This window comes from Podarcis liolepis (assembly GCF_965112155.1).
Source record: "Podarcis liolepis genome assembly, chromosome: 10".
Lineage (NCBI taxonomy): Eukaryota > Metazoa > Chordata > Lepidosauria > Squamata > Lacertidae > Podarcis > Podarcis liolepis.
The window spans coordinates 58129089-58150042 of NC_139562.1; the positions used below are offsets into that span (position 1 = coordinate 58129089).

Sequence of the window (20954 nt, forward strand, 5' to 3'; positions counted from 1 at the left end):
TTCGATTACCAGTGGTGCCCCGCAAGACGAAATTAATTCGTTCTGCAATTCTTGTCGTCTAGCGAATTTTTCGTCTTGCGAATCACGAAATCCCATAGGAATGCATTGAAAATCAATTAATGCGTTCCTATGGTCAAAAAAAGTCCAAACAAAGCCAAATTTGGTACAACAACAGTTTATTAACTGCTCTTTAAAGTCACACATACTGTAAAGAGCAGTTCAAAAATTTAAGGGAAAATAAATTAACTTTATAAACAAAACATGTCTTTGTTTTTAGACAAAGAAAAAAAAGTCGCAAGACGTTTTCGTCTTGCAAAGCAAGCCCATAGGGAAATTCGTCTTGCGAGGCAAATCGAAAACGGAAAAACCTTTCGTCTAGTGAGTTTTTTGTCTTGCGAGGCATTCGTCTTGCGAGGTACCACTGTATATCTTCCCCATGGGATGAAGGTGAAAAAAAATGAGTATTCAAATTGGGAAGAGGTAGAATTTAGCATTGACATATGCTAGAGATTTAGAGAGGCTGGAGCGCTATAGGCTAAAGTTCAAGTACCAAGGACACTTGGTGAAAGATACTACAGTATATATAAGTGTTTATTTGCTAATGCTAGAAGCTGCTGAGTCAAGATAGATGAACTGGAGTGCTTTGTCTGAGAGGACAACATAGATATGATGGGCATAACATAAGCCTGATGGAATATATTAATTATAGTTGATCCTCTAGAGACCGACAACAAAAGTAAAATAGCTGGTGTCTGTTTTTAAAATGCGAGGCTAGCACACAGAGAGCCCCAGTAGCAGAATATTAAGTCCCATCATTAGGCAGATTAATGAAGCACAGGAATAGGCTATTAAACCTTATTTATTCTGTTTGTTCAGCTGCATAAGGCAGCTGACCCCCTTTTCAATAAATACACTACAGACTGCAAAGTAAGTTTGAAATGCTTTACTTACAGTTTCTTGCTTTCAGACATGCATTTTCCTTACACAGCAGCAATAAAATAATGCATGTAAAACACTCTTAGTAGAAATACAGCAATTATAGCTTCAGAGCCTGGAACAGGAGTCAGCAAACTTTTTCAGTAGGGGGCCGGTCCATTGTCCCTCAGACCTTGTGGGGGGCCGGACTATTTTTTTTTGGGGGGGGATGAACGAATTCCTATGCCCCACAAGTAACCCAGAGATGCATTTTAAATAATAGCACACATTCTACTCATGTAATAACACACTGATTCCCGTATCATCCGCAGGCCGGATTTAGAAGGTGATTGGGCCAGATCCGGCCCCCGGGCCTTAGTTTGCCTACCCATGGCCTGGAAAGTACCAGGCTCGTCTGTCCCCATGGCTTGCAGTGAAAGTGGTGGGGGACACTGGAAACAGGCTTCACTTCCTTCCTCTTAAGAGAAGAGGAGGCATGACTTTACTGAGCCTGTTCTAGCAGTAAGAACTCAGTGGTCCTTAACTCATTTACATACTAACTAGCAAATATGTATTTGTTATGTACTGAGTTGAATAGGATCTAAAATGCAACAGTCTGATTGGTCCTAGAACAATAGGATCCAAATTGCAGCAGTCTGATTGGCCCTAGAACAATAGGATTCAGAATGCAGCAGTCTGATTTGTCCTAGAACAATACAGCAGTATGATTGGTCTGCAGGAGCCACCCAATCCAGCTCCAGATGGAAGTGAATCCACAACCTGATTGGCCTACAGGAGAATTCCGGAATTAGCCAATCACATGCAGCCCATTGTGTAAATAATGTATATAAAGCAGATACTTTGGGGAAACTTTCATTCCTCCTCACCACTATGAGCTGAATAAAGAGCATGAAATCCACACTCGACTCCGAGTATGTTTCAGTATTGTTAGGTTTGTTTGCTAAGATCTCCCACACAGAAGAGGAAACTTCCTAAAAATGAGGCTGTGGAAGTTGAAAGCCAAAGTCAAGAGGGTCTAATCTCTCCAAAATATTTGGGGTTGTTTAAAATCACAATAGTAGAAGCTCAGCTAGGCTGTATACAACAGATCAGGAACCACCAGGACCAAGAAAAATGCAAGTCTTGTCCAAATGAGAGAAACAGAACACAGACTTTGATAAAAGAAATACAAACAAACCATAAGGTATGCTAAAAAAGAATTTGAGGAACATATTGCTAAAAGCATGAGGATACCACCAACTTAAAAATAATAATTTTTAATAAGACCCACTAGGGAGGTGGCTGGATGTTTGAATGGCAACTGAGTCAAAGGTATGCTAAAGGAGGAAAATAAGATTTGCAGAGAAGCTGTGTGTTTCCGGGTCTCATTTGCAAAGTAAAAACTGACAAATAACCTGGTCCTGATGGCATCAACTCAAGAACTCAGATGTGACATTTCTGATCTTATATCAAAAATATGTAACTTGCCTCTAAGATTAGCCTCTGTACTGAGGACTGGAAGGTGACCTGTGTAATGCCACTTTTTAAAAAAGGATCTGGGGGTGAGGAGGATCTAAGAAACGACAGATTGCTTAGTTCCAGAAAAACTGGTGGAAAACATTGTTGAAGATAATATTACAAAGCATTTTGCTGAGCAGAATCAGAATTGCTTCTGCAAAAGAAAGGATTTATCCACACTTGTGTTTTGCCCTGCTCTTTCCAGGCAGAGGTCTATGCTTTAATGCTCCATGTCTGAGCCATTTTGTTTTTGGTTTTTGTGCTGAGCTTTCCCCATAAAAACCAGCCCTTTAAAGTTGAATAATAGCAAACGCCAATTTCGGTTTTCCACAGATTGATGTTTGCTCCAATTGAACTTTAAAGAGCAGGTTTTTGCAGGGAAAGCTCCAGAGCAAAAAAAAGGGGGGGTATAGACATGGAGCTTTAAATTGCATACCATGTCTGGAAAGAGCAGAGAAAAGATAATTTTGGATAAGCCCTTAGTTCTTTCTTACTAACCTCTTAGCATTCTTTGAGAGTGCCAATTAGTACAGCATATAGATGGTGATCCAGTTGACAATGTGTACTCTGAATACCAGAAAATGTTTGATAAAGTCCCTCACCAGACTCTTGAGTGAGCTTGTCAGTCATGGGATAAGAGGAGAGACACTCTTATGGAACTGGCTAAGAAACAAGAAGCAGGGAGGAAGAAAAAAATATTCAGTTATTCCAGCTGAGGGATATGGAAAATGGAGTCTCCCAGGTATAGTGGTACCTCTAGTTGCGGACTCAATCCGTTCCGGGGTGCCGTTTGCACCCCGAAAAGTCTGCAACTAGAGCACCGCTTCTGTGCACACGCTTGGCGCAATAGAGCACTTCTGCGTGTGCGCAAAGTGTGCAGATTGTTTCTGCACATGCGTGTGTGGCGAACCCGGAAGTAAATACTTTGCCACGTTCATAACCTGAAAAGACGCAGCATGAAGCAGACGCAACATAAGGTATGACTGCATTGGTATTGAGACCCGTGCTTTTTATCTTGTTCATAAACTATCTAGAGTTGGCAGTGAGAAGTGAGGTATGCATGTTTGCTGATAGTGACAAATTATTCAGGGTAGTTAAAACAAAAAGGGATTGGGAGGAGCTCCAAAAGGATTTCTCCAACCTGAGAGGAGGGTCAATAAAATGGCAAATGTAATTCTATTGAAGGAAGTATGAAGTGATTGATTCACATTGGGACACCTCTCCCAATTTCACATATACATTCATAGGGTCTGAACTGGCAGTGGCTGACTGGGAACGAAACCTTGGGATCATAGTGGATAGTTTGGTGAATATGTTGATCCTAGTATGAGGGAGCTGTGAAAAAAACAAATTACCTACATGCTAGGGATCACTAGGGAGGGGATTGAGAATAGAACTGCCAATATCATAATGCCGTTATACAACTATGGTGTGACTACTACGCCAACTATGGTGTGAATACTGCATATAGTTCTGTTTGCTTAACCTTTGGTTCCAAAAGGGCGACCAAAACCTTTGGTTGCAAAAGGGCAACCAATGCTCTAAGGGTTTGGAGCATTGCTGCTGTGAGGAGAGGTCTCAACATTTGAGGCATTTTAATTTAGGGGAAAGATAGGTAAGTGGGGAGATGTTAAAAGGTAAAGGACCCCTGACAGTTAAGTCCAGTCGCGAACGACTCTGGGGTTGCAGCGCTCATCTCGCTTTACTGGCCGAGGCAGCCGACATTTGTCCACAGTTTTTCCAGGTCATGTGGCCAGCATAACTAAGCCACTTCTGGCAAAACCAGAGCAGTGCACGGAAACGCTGTTTATTTTCCTGCCAGAGCGGTACCTATTTATCTACTTGCACTTTGATGTGCTTTTGAACTGCTAGGTTGGCAGGAGCAGGGACCAAGCAATGGGAGCTCACCCCGTCACGGGGATTCAAACCGTTGACCTTCCGATCGGCAAGACCTAGGCTCAGAGTTTCAGACCACAGCGCCACCCGCGCCCAAAGGGGGACATGTTAGAAGTATATAAAATCATGCATAGTGTGGATTAAGTGGACAGAGTGAAGTTTCTCTCTCATAAAACTAGAACTTGGGGCAGTCCAATGAAATTGAAAGCTAGAAGATTCAGGGCAGGTGAAGTCCTTATTCACACAGAGCATAGTGAAACTAAGAAATTTATTGCCACAAGATGACGTGATAGACACCCACTTGGATATATTTAAAAGAGGATTAGACAAACGGCTGTTGTGAAGGACAGACCCTGGGTCCACCTCCTGAGTGGAGTTTCAGCCAATCAGGAAAGTAGGCAGTTAGAACCTCACAGTTAGAACTGTTAGGTCATAACCGTCGGCAGGAGCCCAGATGGGGCAGGAGCCCAGGTGGGGCTTGTCTGTCAGAAGCCCAATCTGGGCTCCTGCCCTTTCTTGTAAAGATCCTAGAAGGGGCTGGGAGTTTTCTTCTCCTAGAATAAGAGCAATTTCCATTCCTTTCTAGGAGGAATGAGTCTATTCAGAGCAGTGGTGTAGCGTGGTGGTGGGGCCGTGGGCGGGGCACAGCGTCATAGTGACCTCTGCCCACTGCAGCAGTTGGGGGACCATGCCCTGCCCCGTCCTGAGCTTTTGTGTCCTTCTCATCGCCCTCCAGCTTGGGGGTGGCTGAGAAGGATGCAACAGGCATGGGTCCTGGCCCTTCAAGCCCAGCACTGCTTTTGCGAGCTGCACTCCTTGCAGGGAGGGTGTCGTGAGCTGTGGTGTCCTCCTCATGGTGTCCTCCAGCTGGGGGGTGACAGAAGGACACAACAGGCAGGCGCCCCGGGTCCTGCGAGCATGCCTGTTGCATCCTCATCCGCTTCCCAGCTGGAGGGTGTCGTGGGAAGGACGCAACAGCTCACGGTGCCCTCCCTGCAAGCAGCGCAGCTCGCAAAAGCAGTGCTGGGCTTGCGGGGGCCAGGGCCCATGCCTGTTGCATTCTTCTCAGCCACCCCCCAAGCTGGAGGGCGATGAGAAGGACGCAACAGCTCAGGATGGGGCAGGGCATGGTCCCCCAACTGCTGCAGTGGGCAGAGGTCACTATGGCGCTGTGCCCCGCCCACGGCCCCACTACCACGCTACACCGCTGCTCTGAATAGACTCATTCCTCCTAGGATGGAAATTGCTCTTATTCTAGGAATAAAAAGCTCCCGGCCCCCACGGTGTGCCCTGATGCAGGTGTGCTGCTGATGTCGCCTGCCCCAGGCGCAGTCAGGAAATGCTCTGCCTCTGATTCAGGGACAGGTTTAAGGTAAGAATTTTAAGGAAGTTCTTCACTATCTCTTTAAAGAGTGTTTGTCTAAAACAATGTTGGTACCTTATTAGAGTAACTATTAAGCTATACCTTTCATTGAGGGGAAGTGTTCTAGCTTTCCCTCCAAATGTGCCTCATTCTTACTTTAATCCTCTGGGTAATGGATAAATGTTAACATGGCTTCTCCTTGCCACATCTTGCTGCTGGCTACTATTAAGAAATGATGCCTCATGCAGATAATAACAGACCTCTAAAGTGTTCTGACAGGGAGACTCTTAAGTTTTAAAACCACCCCAAAATTGGATCATATTTATTTGATGGAAGTTGCTACAGCTGTCAGTGGCTGCTAGCGATGATGACTGATGTGCCTCCACTGTCAGAGGCAGGTGTTGTACTCAGTTTCTGCTTGTGTGCTTTTCATAGGCATCTGGTTGGCCACTGTGAGAACAGGAAGCTGCACTAGATGGTCTGCTCCAGCAGGGCTTTTCTTAGGGTCTTACAGTTTGCTAGTTTGAATGTAGCTGCAAGCTACGGTTTGTGCTATACAGTGGTACCTTGGTTTATAACTTAATCCTGTCCAGAAGTCCGTTCTTAAACCAAACCGTTCTTAAACCAAGGCATGCTTTCCCATAGCAGCGGGGGACTCAATTTACAAATGGAACACACTCAACAGGAAGCGAAACATGTTCTGCTTCCAAGGCAAAGTTCACAAACCAAAACACCTACTTCTGGGTTTGCAGCGTTCTTCATCCAAGTTGTTCGTAAACTAAGCCAGGCATCCCCAAAACTCGGCCCTCCAGCTGTTTTGGGACTACAATTCCTATCATTCCTGACCACTGGTCCTGTTAGCTAGGGATGATGGGAATTGTAGTCCCAAAACAGCTGGAGGGCCGAGTTTGGGGATGCCTGAACTAAGCTGTTCTTAAACCAAGGTACCACTGTATTGTATTGCTGAGGTTGTAGGCAGTGTGTGAACATGAAGAGCAGTAAAAATAATCTTTAGTTCAGGGCAACTGGCAGTTCCTCAGCCAGTACAAAAGCTAGTTGGACTGATGAAGCAGAGTACTCTCGTTTGTTGGCCCCAATATACATGGCAATGAAGGCGGAGATCACTTTCTTTAATAATCTCTTCCAATATGACTCTTTCTGTTTAAGATCTTTAGTAGTGATTTTTAAAAACAGAACGATAACATGATCTTTTCTTTCATGAATAGGAACCTTTTGGACCGAGACACATTTTCAAAATCTGATCCAAGTAAGTATAACATTTATTTGTTAATGAAATTTTCAATTTCCTATTCACCTCTCACAATATTTTCTTATAAATTAAAATGAATTATGCAGGGGACTGGATGAAAGGTTAATTAGCCAGTAATCCTTACTGATAATTTTTGGTACTGGTTCTTGTGTAAGTAAATCAGTGCCCTGGTACTATAAAGCCAGGGCTGCAATGAAGCCAACCTTGCATCCTTCTGATATGGTTTTTCCTTTACCACTAACACTGAATAATTCTTTTGACTGATGGATGCATAAATAAAAACTGAATATTTGCTAAATGAAGAGTTTAACATAGTTTCTGTTTGGAAGATCAAGGAAAATAATTAAAGAAAGCCTTGTTCTCTTCATTGCTAGTAGACGTGCATATGCACTTTTCTTGGGCACGGTAAACTAACTAGAAGAGCCAACTTTTAATAGCAGAATATTAAATGTCTGGAAGACGAGATATTTCCTCCATTGTTCTTAAATTGTTTCCCAGTTAGAAGGATGCTGGTGAAAGAAGTGTCTTTAAAAAAAAAAGTATGGTAACTTCAGCTGATAGGGCTAAAATATTCTGTAGCTGTTAAACTTGAAACAGGTTTCCTTCTACTTATGGTTTGTTAGATCTGATGTATATGGTCAGGAATAACAGCTAGACTGTATGACATAGTATTCAAGTAAGACAGTGTTTGAATGCTGGATCTTATTGTGAAGTTTCATTAAACATGAAGCACGATCTCAGATGGCTTATAACTCCTAAATGGACTTGGATGTCTTATGTAATATTTTAACGTTTGCCTAATATCTGTAGCATTATAGCTTTGAGTATTAGTTGTAATGGAAAAGTTAAACAGAACATATGAAATTGATCACATTCTTCTTTTTTGTCCCCACAGTCTGTGTTTTGTATACCCAGGGTATGGGAAATAAGGAATGGAGAGAGGTAAAGCTTTTTGTTGTTGCATTTATATACGTATATATATATATATGCAATATATATATATTGTTGCATGCCACCCCAATCTCAGAGCAGTGCGTGATTACTAGTAACCGTAGTAATCTTACCCAGGGTTCATGTTTGCTTTGGAATGAGGTACAGAAGAGACTGTGGTTCCATTATGATGTATGGTTCCATTATGATGTATGGTTTATTTACATATCTATACAACCTGAGCCTGCAATGGAGGGATCACAGCATTAACACCCCAAGAGGGTCTTACTTCCTCCGTAGTGACAGCCTTGAACTCAAACAGAAATTGAACATTGCTCTGTCTGGCTTCCCAGCTTCTAGCTCAGGGGCAAGCAAAATGTTTCAGCAGGGGGCCAGTCCACTGTCCCTCAGACCTTGTAGGGGGCCAGACTATATTTTTTTGGGGGGGGGAATGAATGAATTCCTATGCCCCACAAATAACCCAGAGATGCATTTTAAATAAAAGCACACATTCTGCTCATGTAAAAACACTAGGCAGGCCCCACAAATAACCCAGAGATGCATTTTAAATAAAAGGGCACATTCTACTCATGTAAAAGCATGCTGATTCCCAGACCGTTTGCAGGCCAGATTTAGAAGGTGATTGGGCTGGCTCTGGCCCCTGGGCCTTAGTTTGCCTACCCATGTTCTAGCTCATATCACTCAACTCTCAATGCTACCCTTTGTCTTTCAAACTCCCAGGCAGTTCAGGGAGGGAGCCCACCCATTTGCCCTCTGGTGCTTTTGTTCCCTTCACAGCACATTACCTAGGCTAGCACAGTACCAGGAAGCTAGCCTGGGTATTCCAGGAATTAGAAGGGGGACTAGGTTCCCCCCCCCCGAAAAATCCTCACAGTATATAGCAGTGCTTTGTTGTTCTGGTAGAAGGAAAAGCTTGTAGCTTCGTTTCAATTAAAAATGATAGCTCCAGGTTGTTAATATAGAGACTTGGGGGTCACATTTTTGAAAGAGCAATGCATACTGGGCTCATTGACACATCACACAGTAACATAAGTAATGATTTAACATGAATGTGCTTAACTCACCTGTTTTGCTCTTCTCTGATAATATGTGGGGGAAACAAACCATGATTCTTGACATTAGTATTAATGCAGAGATTTTGGATACAGATTAACTATGATCTGTAAAGAGGAATTGTTCTTGGCTTAATATGGTTTGTTTCTTAGACGTTCTAGTAGGGAGGAGCAAAGCAGGTGAGATTGGTGTGCTCTGTTATGTATGGATTACCTTGATGCATGAATGAAGGCACTCTGTTCCCAATCCTCAGCTCAGTTTTGTTATACTACCATAATAAAAGTTTGCTTCTTGCAAGTCATGTTTGTTTACTCTGAAGTAAGACCCATTGACTGCAGCACAAGTAAATACTTGCAGGTACAAATGTGTATCGTTGTATTTTCTTTTTCAACGTATTAATGGTTTCCAAGGGTAAAGCCTCAACTGTAAAATTGAGCAAGATGCCTGAAGGTATTATTTCAAAGCCTTCCAATTTGGAGTTCCAGAAATATTAGTATCAGCTGTAAATTTATTCATTGGCTATATTTCTTGGGTTCCTATTGATCCACCTAAGAGCTTGGATTTGCAGCATCTCTGGCAATGACTTAGATTAATTACATTTTCTGTACTGGCTGAAAAAGCCAGTTCTGGATTGGCAGGACCTGTTAATGGATAGTAGATATATAGATGCAGAGAAGTAACATCTGACACTCTTCTTCCATTTGCTTTGTGGTGCTATTTATTTATTTATTTATTTATTTAGAGCACTTGTATGCTGCTCCTCAGCCAAAAAGTCTCCCGGAGCGGCTTACAAGAAAGCTAAACAAGACACTCCCTAGACACTCTGCAGGTTTACATTCAAATAAATAAATAAAAATACAACACACGAGGGGAAAGGAACAAAGCTCAAAGCTGAGGCTCCAGTTTCTAGACAGTTGTTCCTATATTGACCAGCTGGCATAGTTCAGAAGCAGGAGGTATCGTATCCCCGTCCGAGTCCCATTGCCAAGCAAGCAAGGGCTAAGAGTCTCTAAGGAACACTTGTCTGAGAGCAGAATCCACATACAAAGTCAGACAGTTAGAGGTCAGGGGATCCAGATGACCACAGAGCCAAGGGTCCAGTCTAGCGATCCAGATAGCAAGCAGCAAGATAGAGCCAGGAACCACAAGTATTGTTTCCGGAATTTGACTGCTGCTGAGAGCTCTGTTTAAGAAGGCCAGAGCCAGCTGGTTCCCATCAGTGCCTTCTCCTCTTGTGTCCTTAAAGGCTGATCATCTGCAGGTAGAGTCACTCCCCCTTCAGACTGCTGTTCAGCAGGCAAAGCTACACTAGGTACTTGATGGAGCTGGGCCTCAAGCAAAGCAGATGCAATGAACCCTGCTTCATCTCTCTCCCAGGGAGGCAGTCTGATGAAATGACTGCCCCCAGATGACAGTTGAGGAAAAAGAGGCCTGATTTGTAGTCATAGCTTTAAGCACCTGTCTAGAATCTGTGACAATGGATGTTACTATTACTTGCCAGAGCTTTCTATCCCTTTGATGCCGAATTCCATATTTTTGGAGGCTACAGAAACACATCTCCTTAAAATGTTGGACTTCATGACTTGTACTGTAGTAGCCTCTTAAGTCAACGCTATAGCCTTAACCCATACAATATTAGGAATATAGGAAGCTGCCTTAAATAAAGTCAGACAATTGGTCCATCTAGCTTTCTACCCTGATTGACAGCAGCTTCCTAGGGTCTTATGCAGGGAACATTCCCATTCGTACATGGAGATGCCGCCAATTGAACTTGGAACCCACTGCATGCAAAGATGCTCGATCACTGAGCTGTAGGCCGGCCCTTCCCTGATGTATTGATTTTAGCTATTAGTAGATGCTCCCATTTAGATTGTTCCTGATTCTGAGCTTCTTGGTTCTTATGGAGAAGATAAACTGTCCACTTTGAAATCTTCCTTTTAGCAATTTAAGTGTTCTGGGAGATTTAGAGGTTTTGTTTGTGTTTAAAAACAAATAAAAGTAACATGTTGCTAATTGGCACTTTGCTTAGAATCTCAGAGGAAAAGATTGCTTAATAGTGTCTGCTAGTCATAACGCCCTGTCCTGCATCAGCTGCCAATTCCAGATTCTGAGCAAATTAGCAGAAATTGTTCTTTCCATCTATTACTAAAGATTTTCCTTAACTGTTCACTTGTTCTGAAGCTTTATATCATGTTTCATGGCTCAAACAATGGTTTAGTTTTTAATTATTTTTATATATAACTTCTGAAAATTTGTATGAGAAATTACCGTATTTTGCGCCCCATAGGACGCTCCGGCCCATAGGAGGCACCTAGTTTTTTGAGGGGGAAATAAAGAAAAAAAATTATTTCCCCCCCCCAGGTGCGGGGCTGGAAGAACAAGGTCGGGGAACAGTGGGAAGGCACGCTGTGCCTCCCCGCTGTCCCCCGAGCTTGTGGGGCTGGCGATGGGGAGAAGTGCGCTGATCCCGGGACTGCAGGCAGCTCTGCGCCACCATCCAGAGCGGGGCAGGACTTAGCGCCCCGCTCCCGGTGGCCGCGCAGAGCTGCGCTGATCCCGGGACTGCAGGCAGCTCTGCGCGGCCATCGGGAGAGGGGCGGGGCTTCGCCCCTGGTTCCCAGTGGCCGTGCAGAGTTGTGCTGATCCCGGGACTGCAGGCAGCTCTGCACCGCCATCCGGAGCGGGCCGGGACTTCGCGCCCCGCTCCCGATGGCCGCGCAGAGCTGCGCTGATCCCAGGACTGCAGGCAGCTCTGCGCGGCCATCGGGAGCGGGGCGGGGCTTCGCCCGTGGTTCCCGGTGGCCACGCAGAGCTGCGCTGATCCCGGGACTGCAGGCAGCTCTGCGCCGCCATCCGGAGTGGGGCGGGACTTCGCGCCCCGCTCCCAATGGCCGCGCAGAGCTGCGCTGATCCCAGGACTGCAGACAGCTCTGCGCGGCCATCGGGAGCGGGGCGGGGCTTCGCCCCTGGTTCCCGGTGGCCGCGCAGAGCTGCGCTGATCCCGGGACTGCAGGCAGCTCTGCGCCGCCATCCGGAGCAGGGCGGAACTTCGCGCCCCGCTCCCGATGGCCGCGCAGAGCTGCGCTGATCCCAGGACTGCAGACAGCTCTGCGCGGCCATTGGGAGCGGGACAGGGCTTCGCCCCCGGTGGCCACGCAGAGCTGCGCTGATCCCGGGACGGCAGGCAGCTCTGCGCAACCCTCGGAGCCGGTCTCCCGAGGGTTGCGCAGAGCTTCCTGAAGCCAGGAGAGCGAGAGGGGTCGGTGCGCACCGACCCCTCTCGCTCTCCAGGCTTCAGCGAAAGCCTGCATTCGCCCCATAGGACACACACACATTTCCCCTTCATTTTTGGAGGGGAAAAAGTGCGTCCTATAGGGTGAAAAATACGGGTAATATGATGTATATACCCTGTCTCTGGAAAATTTATAAAATGCAGCGTTTATTGCAATACTTTACTTCAGGATATTGGCTGCATATTTTGGAAAATGGTTTGTCTGATTTCTGTTTGGCACCTCTTAACATATTGTAAACAAATATTGCATGATGGCTCCTGAGATCTTAAGTAAAATAAATATTGGTGAAAATTACATTCATTGGGTGTTGAATATTCTCAGGCTAGGAGCTGCTTTTAGCTAGGTCTCTTTCCCTGCCAAATGAAAACCTTTTATTTCTTCATTTTTTCCGTCTTGTGTGTGCATATGTACTTAACATATGTAGTTTTTATTGATATACTTTCCACAACATATTATTTTACAGTTTGGGAGAACCGAAGTAATTGACAATACTTTGAACCCAGATTTTGTGAGAAAATTTATATTGGATTACTTTTTTGAAGAGAGACAGAACCTGCGATTTGACTTGTAAGTTTATTTATATACTTTGGGGTTTGATTATATTATGACAGTATATCTGATCTACAAGAATAGTTAATGAAGTGGAATTTTAAAACATTTTGACATTGGATTGTAGCTTAATGTAGTGGTAAAACATGTTTCCAGTCAATTCACTACAGCAATCTATGTTGTTTCAAATTCAGCTAATGGATCTACAGTTTTCCTTGGTATAATTATTATTTTACACTATGGATACTAAACCCGGTCAGCTTCGAGGAAACTTTTAGCAACCTTGTTAAAACACTTTTTCCAGATTGCCATCCACCCGTTAGGCCTCACCAGCACTATAACTGAAGACTTTTGTTGAAGCCTCTGCTTCAGGTTCTGCTGACCTATTTAAGTGCAGGTCTGTTTTTGCTGTTCTTTTTCCTGGAATCTTCCCCTGGCTCTCCTACCAGACATTTCCTGCCTAGCATTCCAAACAGCACATCACTTCTTCTCCATCAGTGCTGTAGAAAGGTTCTCCACTTGTATCTTCAGCCTAAGGCAAGTGAGTCAGCTATCCCAGCAATCCTCTGGCCACCAAGCCACTCTGCCATCCTTTCAGGTCTTCTTTCTTCCTCCTTGATCCACTTCTGTTGCCTTCTCCTGGCTGTCCATCACAATCTCCAGTCGTGGACCCTTCAACTATATAGCCAGCTCCTAGCCATATATACACTTATTCTGGCTGCTCTAGTCCAACCCCAGCCAATTCAAAATTTGTACCCACCAATCAGAACATGCGGAACTTCTGTTCTTTTGCATACTGAAAGTTCCATCTCCACTCCCACCCCAAGCATTAAGGGTTAAAGTTCTGCATTGACAGTTAAATCGATGTTCACCTGAACAGACATAGAGAGTTCCGCCATCATACACATTACAGTGTACATTACAATGCAAATGATGGAAAGATTACATGATACCTGCTAAAACCCAGTTTTAACCAGCAAGATTACATCATTGTTTTACATGGGTATTTGAGCTTATAAGTAGATTAAAATATTTTGTTCTTTTTCATTTTAGGTATGATGTGGATTCAAAGAGTCCAAATTTATCGAAACATGTAAGTGCTACTTTATTTTAACCTTAAGTGTTTCCATATCTCATGTACACATTTTATATATTTTAAGCTCTAATTATCCCTGACTGTAATTTTTGCATCTCATTGCCATTTAGCTCCTACCTTACAATTTTGTCCTTTATATACACGCCACTTACAATTTCACTTCATGCATCTGATGAAGTGAACTTGAGTCCATGAAAGCTTATACCATACCATCTGTTAGTTTTTAAGATACTACAATGTGCTCTAAATGTTTTTGCTGCAATATACTAACAAAAGTGGACAACATTCAAGACAGTTGTCAATCTTTCCAGGAGAGGACATCAGCACTATTGTTTGTTCCACAACCACCATCAACAGGGTGGCCTCAGAAGGAAGTTAGCTGGTATTCCCAGCCCTTGCTAAACTCAGGAAATTATAAGTTTGCTCAAATTCTGATCCTTCACTGAACGTAGAGATTATAGGGAGTCTGTCCTCCAATATCCACACCAGTACATGAAGATGAAAGAAACATTTTCCTCCTGCACTTCTCACAATTATTGTTGCAGCTTATCATAGTTAAGATAGTTCTGGATCCAGACAGCGTGACAAGCTTTGGTTCATGAAAAGCAAAAGGTTCCAGACCTGCCCAGGTTAAGGTGCAATGCTCACTTAAGCATGTTCCTATAATTATGAACCATAATTGATCAGTGTGTCCAAATAAAGCCTTTAATTCTATCTAAATACTGCATTTCTCATATCCATAAGCTTACTAAGTGAACAGTGGGGATGGCGCTGTGGGACTTAGCTTTATCATTTTCATAATAATTTTTCAGGACTTCTTGGGACAAGTTTTCTGTACGCTTGGAGAGATTGTTGGATCGCAAGGAAGCAGATTAGAAAAGTCAATCATGTAAGTATTCTTTTCAAAGAAATTGATGCTAAACGTCCTATATCCTTCCCACTAGCTACTGATCCTGCCTTTGGGTCTGGCAGATCCTTGTGTTCTCTGGTATTCGACAAATAAAAATTCTAGACAGGGAATACTGTCAAGGCATGTCATTTTTTATTCACTGTTGTGTGTTCTGAATTTGTGTGGTGCTGTTTTAAAGTACATTATAGCACTGTCTTCAATTAAGGTGAATTGCTTTTTCATCATTCCATCATTATATAGCCTGAAATTGTAGCCACCATAAAAATCAAGTTCTATCAATAGGAAATTTGACATGGAAAATCCACTTTTTCGAGGTATAATCTAACCAAATGACACCGTTTATGAACTTGGCTTGTTTCAGCAAACCATAGTTAAGATTAACCACAGTTGGTCTGGTTTCAGAATAGAATGACAAGCTGCAGTCAATCTAACACAGAAGCAAAAGCTTATGATCTCTTCCCTGCAGCCATATCTAAGAAACAAACAGTGAGGGGAGCTTGTGAGCTGAAGGCTTATTGTTGGCGATTCTCATGACTCAAAACTATGGGGTTAACATTCCATCCAAGCAAGACCATCGGCTGCAATCTTGTTTCCTCTTGCCTAAAACATAATTATGTCAAATGCAAAAATATGCATTTAGCTACCTCAGTAACTCCATTATGTAGCCTTGTTACAAGTTCCCATTTTAAACCAGTCACTGAACTAAAGGCAATATTAAAACTCGCATCTGTTTGGCAGATTGAAGCTTCCCTGGTGGAACCTGCTTTCCAAAGCAAAAATGGCCATTGGCGGCGCAAGCAGTCTGCAGAAGTGTGTATTTGTAGATGGGGGAAAGGAAGCTCCTGTGTGTGTTTGCATGTGGCTGCATAGTGCTGCATGTGTTTGCATTTCCCTAAAATGACTCTCTGGGAGCGACGCAGCATTGTGACATAGCTTTGTTCCCATTGGGACATTTTATAAGAATTAAGAAAGCTGATTGCATTAAGAATTACAGCTGTGCCACCTCTTGAAGCAGCAGTGAAACTTTTTATAAGAAAGGGAGAGAGAAAATTTAAAACTCCTGCCACTTCATCTTATGGTAACCCTTCCTGCTCCCTATGAAATTAACTAGAAATTTTATCCCCTTCCCCAAAGCCTGTTAAATAAACCTCCACCTGCCACTTCCATGAGAGGTGAATGGCGTTGTGAAAATAGAGGGCATTTCTGGCCCAGCTTTGGGCATGCTCCTTTGCATGGTGCTGTACATATTTGCATAGTGTTTGTCTGCGGCACGCTTTTGCATGTTGCTGCATATTCTCCTCGGTTTGCATGTGACACGCTGCTATATGTAGCTATGTGAGTGCCACACTCCTGCAAATCTTTGCATGTAGTTTGCTGCTCTGTGGGTGCTGTGCTGCTGTGCCTGTTTGTTTGAGGCATTTTCCTGCATGAATTTGTGTGTCCTGTGTTGCAGACCTTTTTTGCATGTAGAATACTGCTAAGTGTATTTGCAGGTGATATGCCACTGTGTGTGTAGAATTACTATGCATGTTTACATTTGATGTGCTTCTGCATGAGTGTGCAGTTGTGTGCTGTGTACTTTTGCACGGTCTGTGCTTAATAGGTAGTATGCTCCTGAGTGTGTAATGTGATGCCATTGGCATGTGATGCGCCTTTTCATAGCTGTATGTGTTTGAGTGAGTGAGTGAGTGAGTGAGTGAGTGGAGCAGCCCTGACTTCACAATATTTTCTGTCTTGCCTTTGCCCGCTTCCTTTAACATTCTTCTTTACAACTCTTTTGATACTTCCTCCCTATTCACTTGATTTGCACTCTGTAACAGTGGATTACATTGCATGGTTGTGGAAGCCACTTTGCCAGCTATAGCCCCTCTCCATCACTGGAGCTAAACCTCAGTGCACTACATTGTCTGGCTTTGGGGGACAAACTATGAAAGTGATAAAAGCAGGAATAATGTGCAGGCGACAGTAAAAATGGCCTTAACTTACAGATTACTCAGATGTATGAAACATTTCCTGTATTTTCACATAGTATAAATGCTGAGTATTACAGGCTAAAAAGCCAAGTTTAATCTTTTAATTAAGTTTTGCACTCCCCAGTTATGTGAGTTTTCTGGAAAATATATATAGGAATTTTTCCTGATGCCCTAGAAAGTGATCTAATTTAGCATGTTTATTTTACTTATATTTAGTAAACAAAGCTGAAAATGTTGAATCTGTCAAGCATGCCTAATATTTATTTGCAGTTGACACCAATTTGTTGTTACTAATGAATGGGAGATATGGAATTTTATTGGTGGAAAAATAATGCACCAAAATTCTTTCCCTCATCACTGATAATCTCACATATTGTGCTCGCTTGCAACATAACACCTATAAACTAATATTTCCCTTGGTCTTTTAGCCCCAATCATAATCTTCTGCATGTTGTGGGAACACCAGAAGTGAAGTCACTATGGTGCAGTGATACACTGATCCTCTACTTTCCCTATTAGTTAAGGAGAATGGCATATATTAGTACCAAAGGACTATATATGAGAGCTTGCTCAGGTTGATGGATGGAGAATGCAGAAAGGGAACTCTGGAGAGGAACGAACTGGTGAGTTTGGAATCCTTGTATTTAATTGCTATTACAATGTTGTTTTGTTACAGAGGAATTCCTGGGAAGAAATGTGGCACGATAATAATGACAGCAGAGGAGCTCAACTGTTGCCGGGTAAGTTAATATTTTGGTTTTCTTTTGTCAAAGTATATTGTTTGTCTCCTAGTTAGCACAGAGTACAATTCAAAGTGTTGGTGCTGACCTTTCAAGCCATAAATGGCTTCAGTCCAGTCCCGTATACCTGAAGGAGTGTCTCCACTCATCTCACACTGAGATCTAGCACTGAGGGTCTTCTGGTGGTTCCCTCACTGCGAGAAGTGCAGTTACAACAAACCAGGCAGAGGGTCTTCTTGGTAGGGGCATTCACCCCGTGGAATGCCCTCCCATCAGATGCCAAGGAGATAAGTAACTATACAAGCTTTAGAAGACATCTGATGGCAATCCTGCATAGGGAAGTTTTAAAATGTTTAATTATGTTTTTATGTAAGTTGGAAGCTGCCCAGAGTGGCTAGGGCAACCCAGTCAGATGGGTAGGTTACCGTTGTTGTTGTTGTTGTTGTTGTTGTTGTTGTTGTTGTTGTTGTTGTTGTTGTTAAGGTACAGTTGTTGTTGTTGTTGTTGTTAGGGTACGGTTGTTGTTGTTGTTGTTAAGGTACAGTTGTTGTTGTATTAAATCCATGTGTATATTGCTAGACTTTTAAGACTAGCTATTGCATGCTAATACAGTGGTACCTCGGGTTACAGACGCTTCAGGTTAGAGACTCCACTATCCCAGAAATAGTACCTCGGGTTAAGAACTTTGCTTCAGGATGAGAACAGAAATCGCGCAGCGGCAGCCGGAGGCCCCATTAGCTAAAGTTGTACCTCAGGTTAAGAACAGTTTCAGGTTAAGAACGGACCTCCAGAACGAATTAAGTTCTTAACCCGGGGTACCACTGTATTTTATATATTTTTTAAATTAACTATTATTGGACGTTGTCAAAGAGCAGAATGAAGAACAAATAAAGAATATCTCCTGTTGTAGAACTAATATGAATTCTAGCATGATATTTGGGTAATTGCAGTGGGAGAAGGAACAAGAAATCCTTGCTATCTCTTAATTTGTAATTGAAATTTTGTTACAGTATAGCTTCAGAAGCCTAAAATTGTGAATAATTTGATTAAAATATTTGATATGATGTATGTGACACAAATAATGACTCAGAATTCATGACTATGTTCCCATCTTGGTAGCAAATGAAAAGAAAACCAAAAATTACTTTGTAGTGCCTCTTTTTTTGGTTAGTAAAATGAAAGCAATGTAAACTTGATGCCTAATACTTATGCAGTTTTTAATCAGTGTAAATAGTATGCTTGGTATAAATTATATACTTAATTTGTATTACACTCTTCTATTATTAGGATGCTGTACTGATGCAGTTTTGTGCTAACAAATTGGACAAGAAAGATTTCTTTGGGAAATCTGATCCCTTCCTGGTATTTTTTCGCAGCAATGAAGATGGCAGGTAGATACTCTTATTTTCTTCTATTAAACATGAAGTGTTGTAAATTATAGGGGTGACCAGGGGATTTTGTGTGCAGTGTATTAAAAGTTTCTCTTTCACAGTGCACTTGTCTTATTTTTTCTAGACTTACAAACCTCTTGTTTCAAAATACAACTCACAATTACACTGATGAGGACAGAATGTGTATTTCCTCCATATGCCTGCTTCAATAGCTTTTTAAACAAACCAACAATATTTCATATTTATACAATTTTTCAAATGTGGTCTTGCTCAAAAAATATAAATAACTAACAGATGCTTATAATGAATAACAGTGATTTGGGTATCTAGGTTTCTTAGATAAGTCTAGGTTTCTTAACTTTTCAGCTAAAAAAATCCTGAACTGAGGGAAAAAAACAGCTGGAGTGGTTAAAAACAATATTTACAGTTTCAGCAGTCTTGTATCTTTAGAGTGCTGTCAATTAGAAACTGAAGCAGTCCAGTGCTCTAGGGAACATTTTGCGCAAGCACCTCTGTGCATTAAATATGTCTAAATTGCCTATTTTAGTGGGTTGGTACTGGAACAATGAGTAAGATACTAGTTTCATGCAAGAGTAATCAACATATTGAAAAGGGTAAACTAGTAATCATTATATACTTGGACTTCCAAAATACTTTTGGCATAAGATGGTGAGCCAGTAATTGTTTATGGAAAAGGAGACAGAGTTACAGAGTTCTCATGACAGAGGAAAGCAGGCAGTGCTCCCCATATCTGTTATGGGTCTGGTGCTATTTAATTTTTTTTGTTAATGATCCAGAATTTTGGGTTTGTAATAAGGCAGATTAGTTTGCAGACGACATGCTTCGACATGCTACCAACACTATGTTCTGGAAGATTTTTGGTTACTTACTCATTTATAGCAGGGGTGGCTAACCTTTGGGTCTCTAGATGTTGGACAACAATTCCCATCAGCCACAACATTTGGGGGGGGGGACAAATGTTAGCCACCCCTGACTTGCAGCTGTGAACAAATCACTTTTCTCTCTGCCTTGATATTATCCAAGTATATATATAGTTGCTATACATCAGATGGCGGTGAGATGGAGAAAACTGTAAAAGAACCTATTGAAAGTTGCTTGTGGCAACACTGCTTTGTGACGGTTTGTGCATCTTCATTTGCATCAGTTGGAATCCATTATCTGGTTGGGTATGATCTCATCTGGGGACAAGGCAGGAGAGAAGAGACCTGGTGTGTGCATCTTCATCTCCACTTGGGAATCTGCAATGATGAAAAACGAGACCAATCATATTTTTATTCCTCATGATTTACTATTGGCATCCATTTGGTCTGGAGTCATCATAGTAAGCCATAAGCCATGGTTTTCTGTGAAGGAGCAGCACACAAGTGCATGCTGCTGAATTGCTCCCCTTTTGTTCCTCCCTTTAGAGCCAGAAGCGACAAATAGCAAGTCTTGGCTTAGTTGCAATGTGTGAACCAACACTCGTGGTTTGTTTCTGACCAAACTGTAATGTTAAGCCAAGGTTTGTTCTTTGCTAACTGATCCTGGCAATTTGTTCAGGAGAAGCAAATTGTGAGTGTGGTTCACATGCTGCTTGTTCACAGAATGGAGCCATTGTAAAGAGGAAGACCCAGTGAGCAGTAACACATACACAAGGCCTATTCAAGATCACTTAACCCGAAGTAGTCAGATACTTATACCCTTTAGTCGTCGTGTCGTGCTCATAATCACTGTGGTTTCTCCATAGTTTCATACATGCTTATACGGATGATATGGGATTCTACTCTGGGTTAGTGATTGTGAGCACAGAACCAGAAATGTTGAGTTTTTGGTACCACATCTAGGTGTTTGGGTCGGGTCACCAGTTACCATTGGCTGGAGCATATTTTCACTATTTAGAACAGTCTTCTCCTGGGGCTCTGCCCTTTGATTTCCAGCAGGGTGAGGGAAGAGGAAATCTGGGAACTTCAGTCCCCACAGACCATTGTGCATGGGAGTAGACAAGACACCAGACATACCCTGAAATCCTTAACAGG

The 20954-nt window shown here is 42.6% G+C and overlaps 1 protein-coding gene across 6 annotated transcripts in view; it reads left to right on the forward strand.

The window, feature by feature from the left end:
- CPNE8 (copine 8) overlaps positions 1-20954 on the forward strand; it is a 58190-nt gene that overhangs the window by 11680 nt on the left and 25556 nt on the right. For 3 of the 6 annotated variants that reach the window (XR_014516597.1, XM_083463568.1, XM_083463571.1), the window contains exons 2-9: positions 6919-6959; positions 7858-7904; positions 12723-12826; positions 13862-13901; positions 14717-14793; positions 15553-15624; positions 17464-17527; positions 18815-18918. Coding sequence is in view for 5 of the 6 variants with exons in the window: in XM_083463568.1 (XP_083319694.1) it covers positions 6919-6959; positions 7858-7904; positions 12723-12826; positions 13862-13901; positions 14717-14793; positions 15553-15624; positions 17464-17527; positions 18815-18918 (549 nt within the window). In the remaining variant the exon portion in view is untranslated. Of the gene's footprint in view, positions 1-5550; positions 5702-6918; positions 6960-7857; positions 7905-12722; positions 12827-13861; positions 13902-14716; positions 14794-15552; positions 15625-17463; positions 17528-18814; positions 18919-20954 lie in introns of those variants that run through there. The other 3 variants (XM_083463570.1, XM_083463572.1, XM_083463569.1) reach the window with 2 other exon arrangements.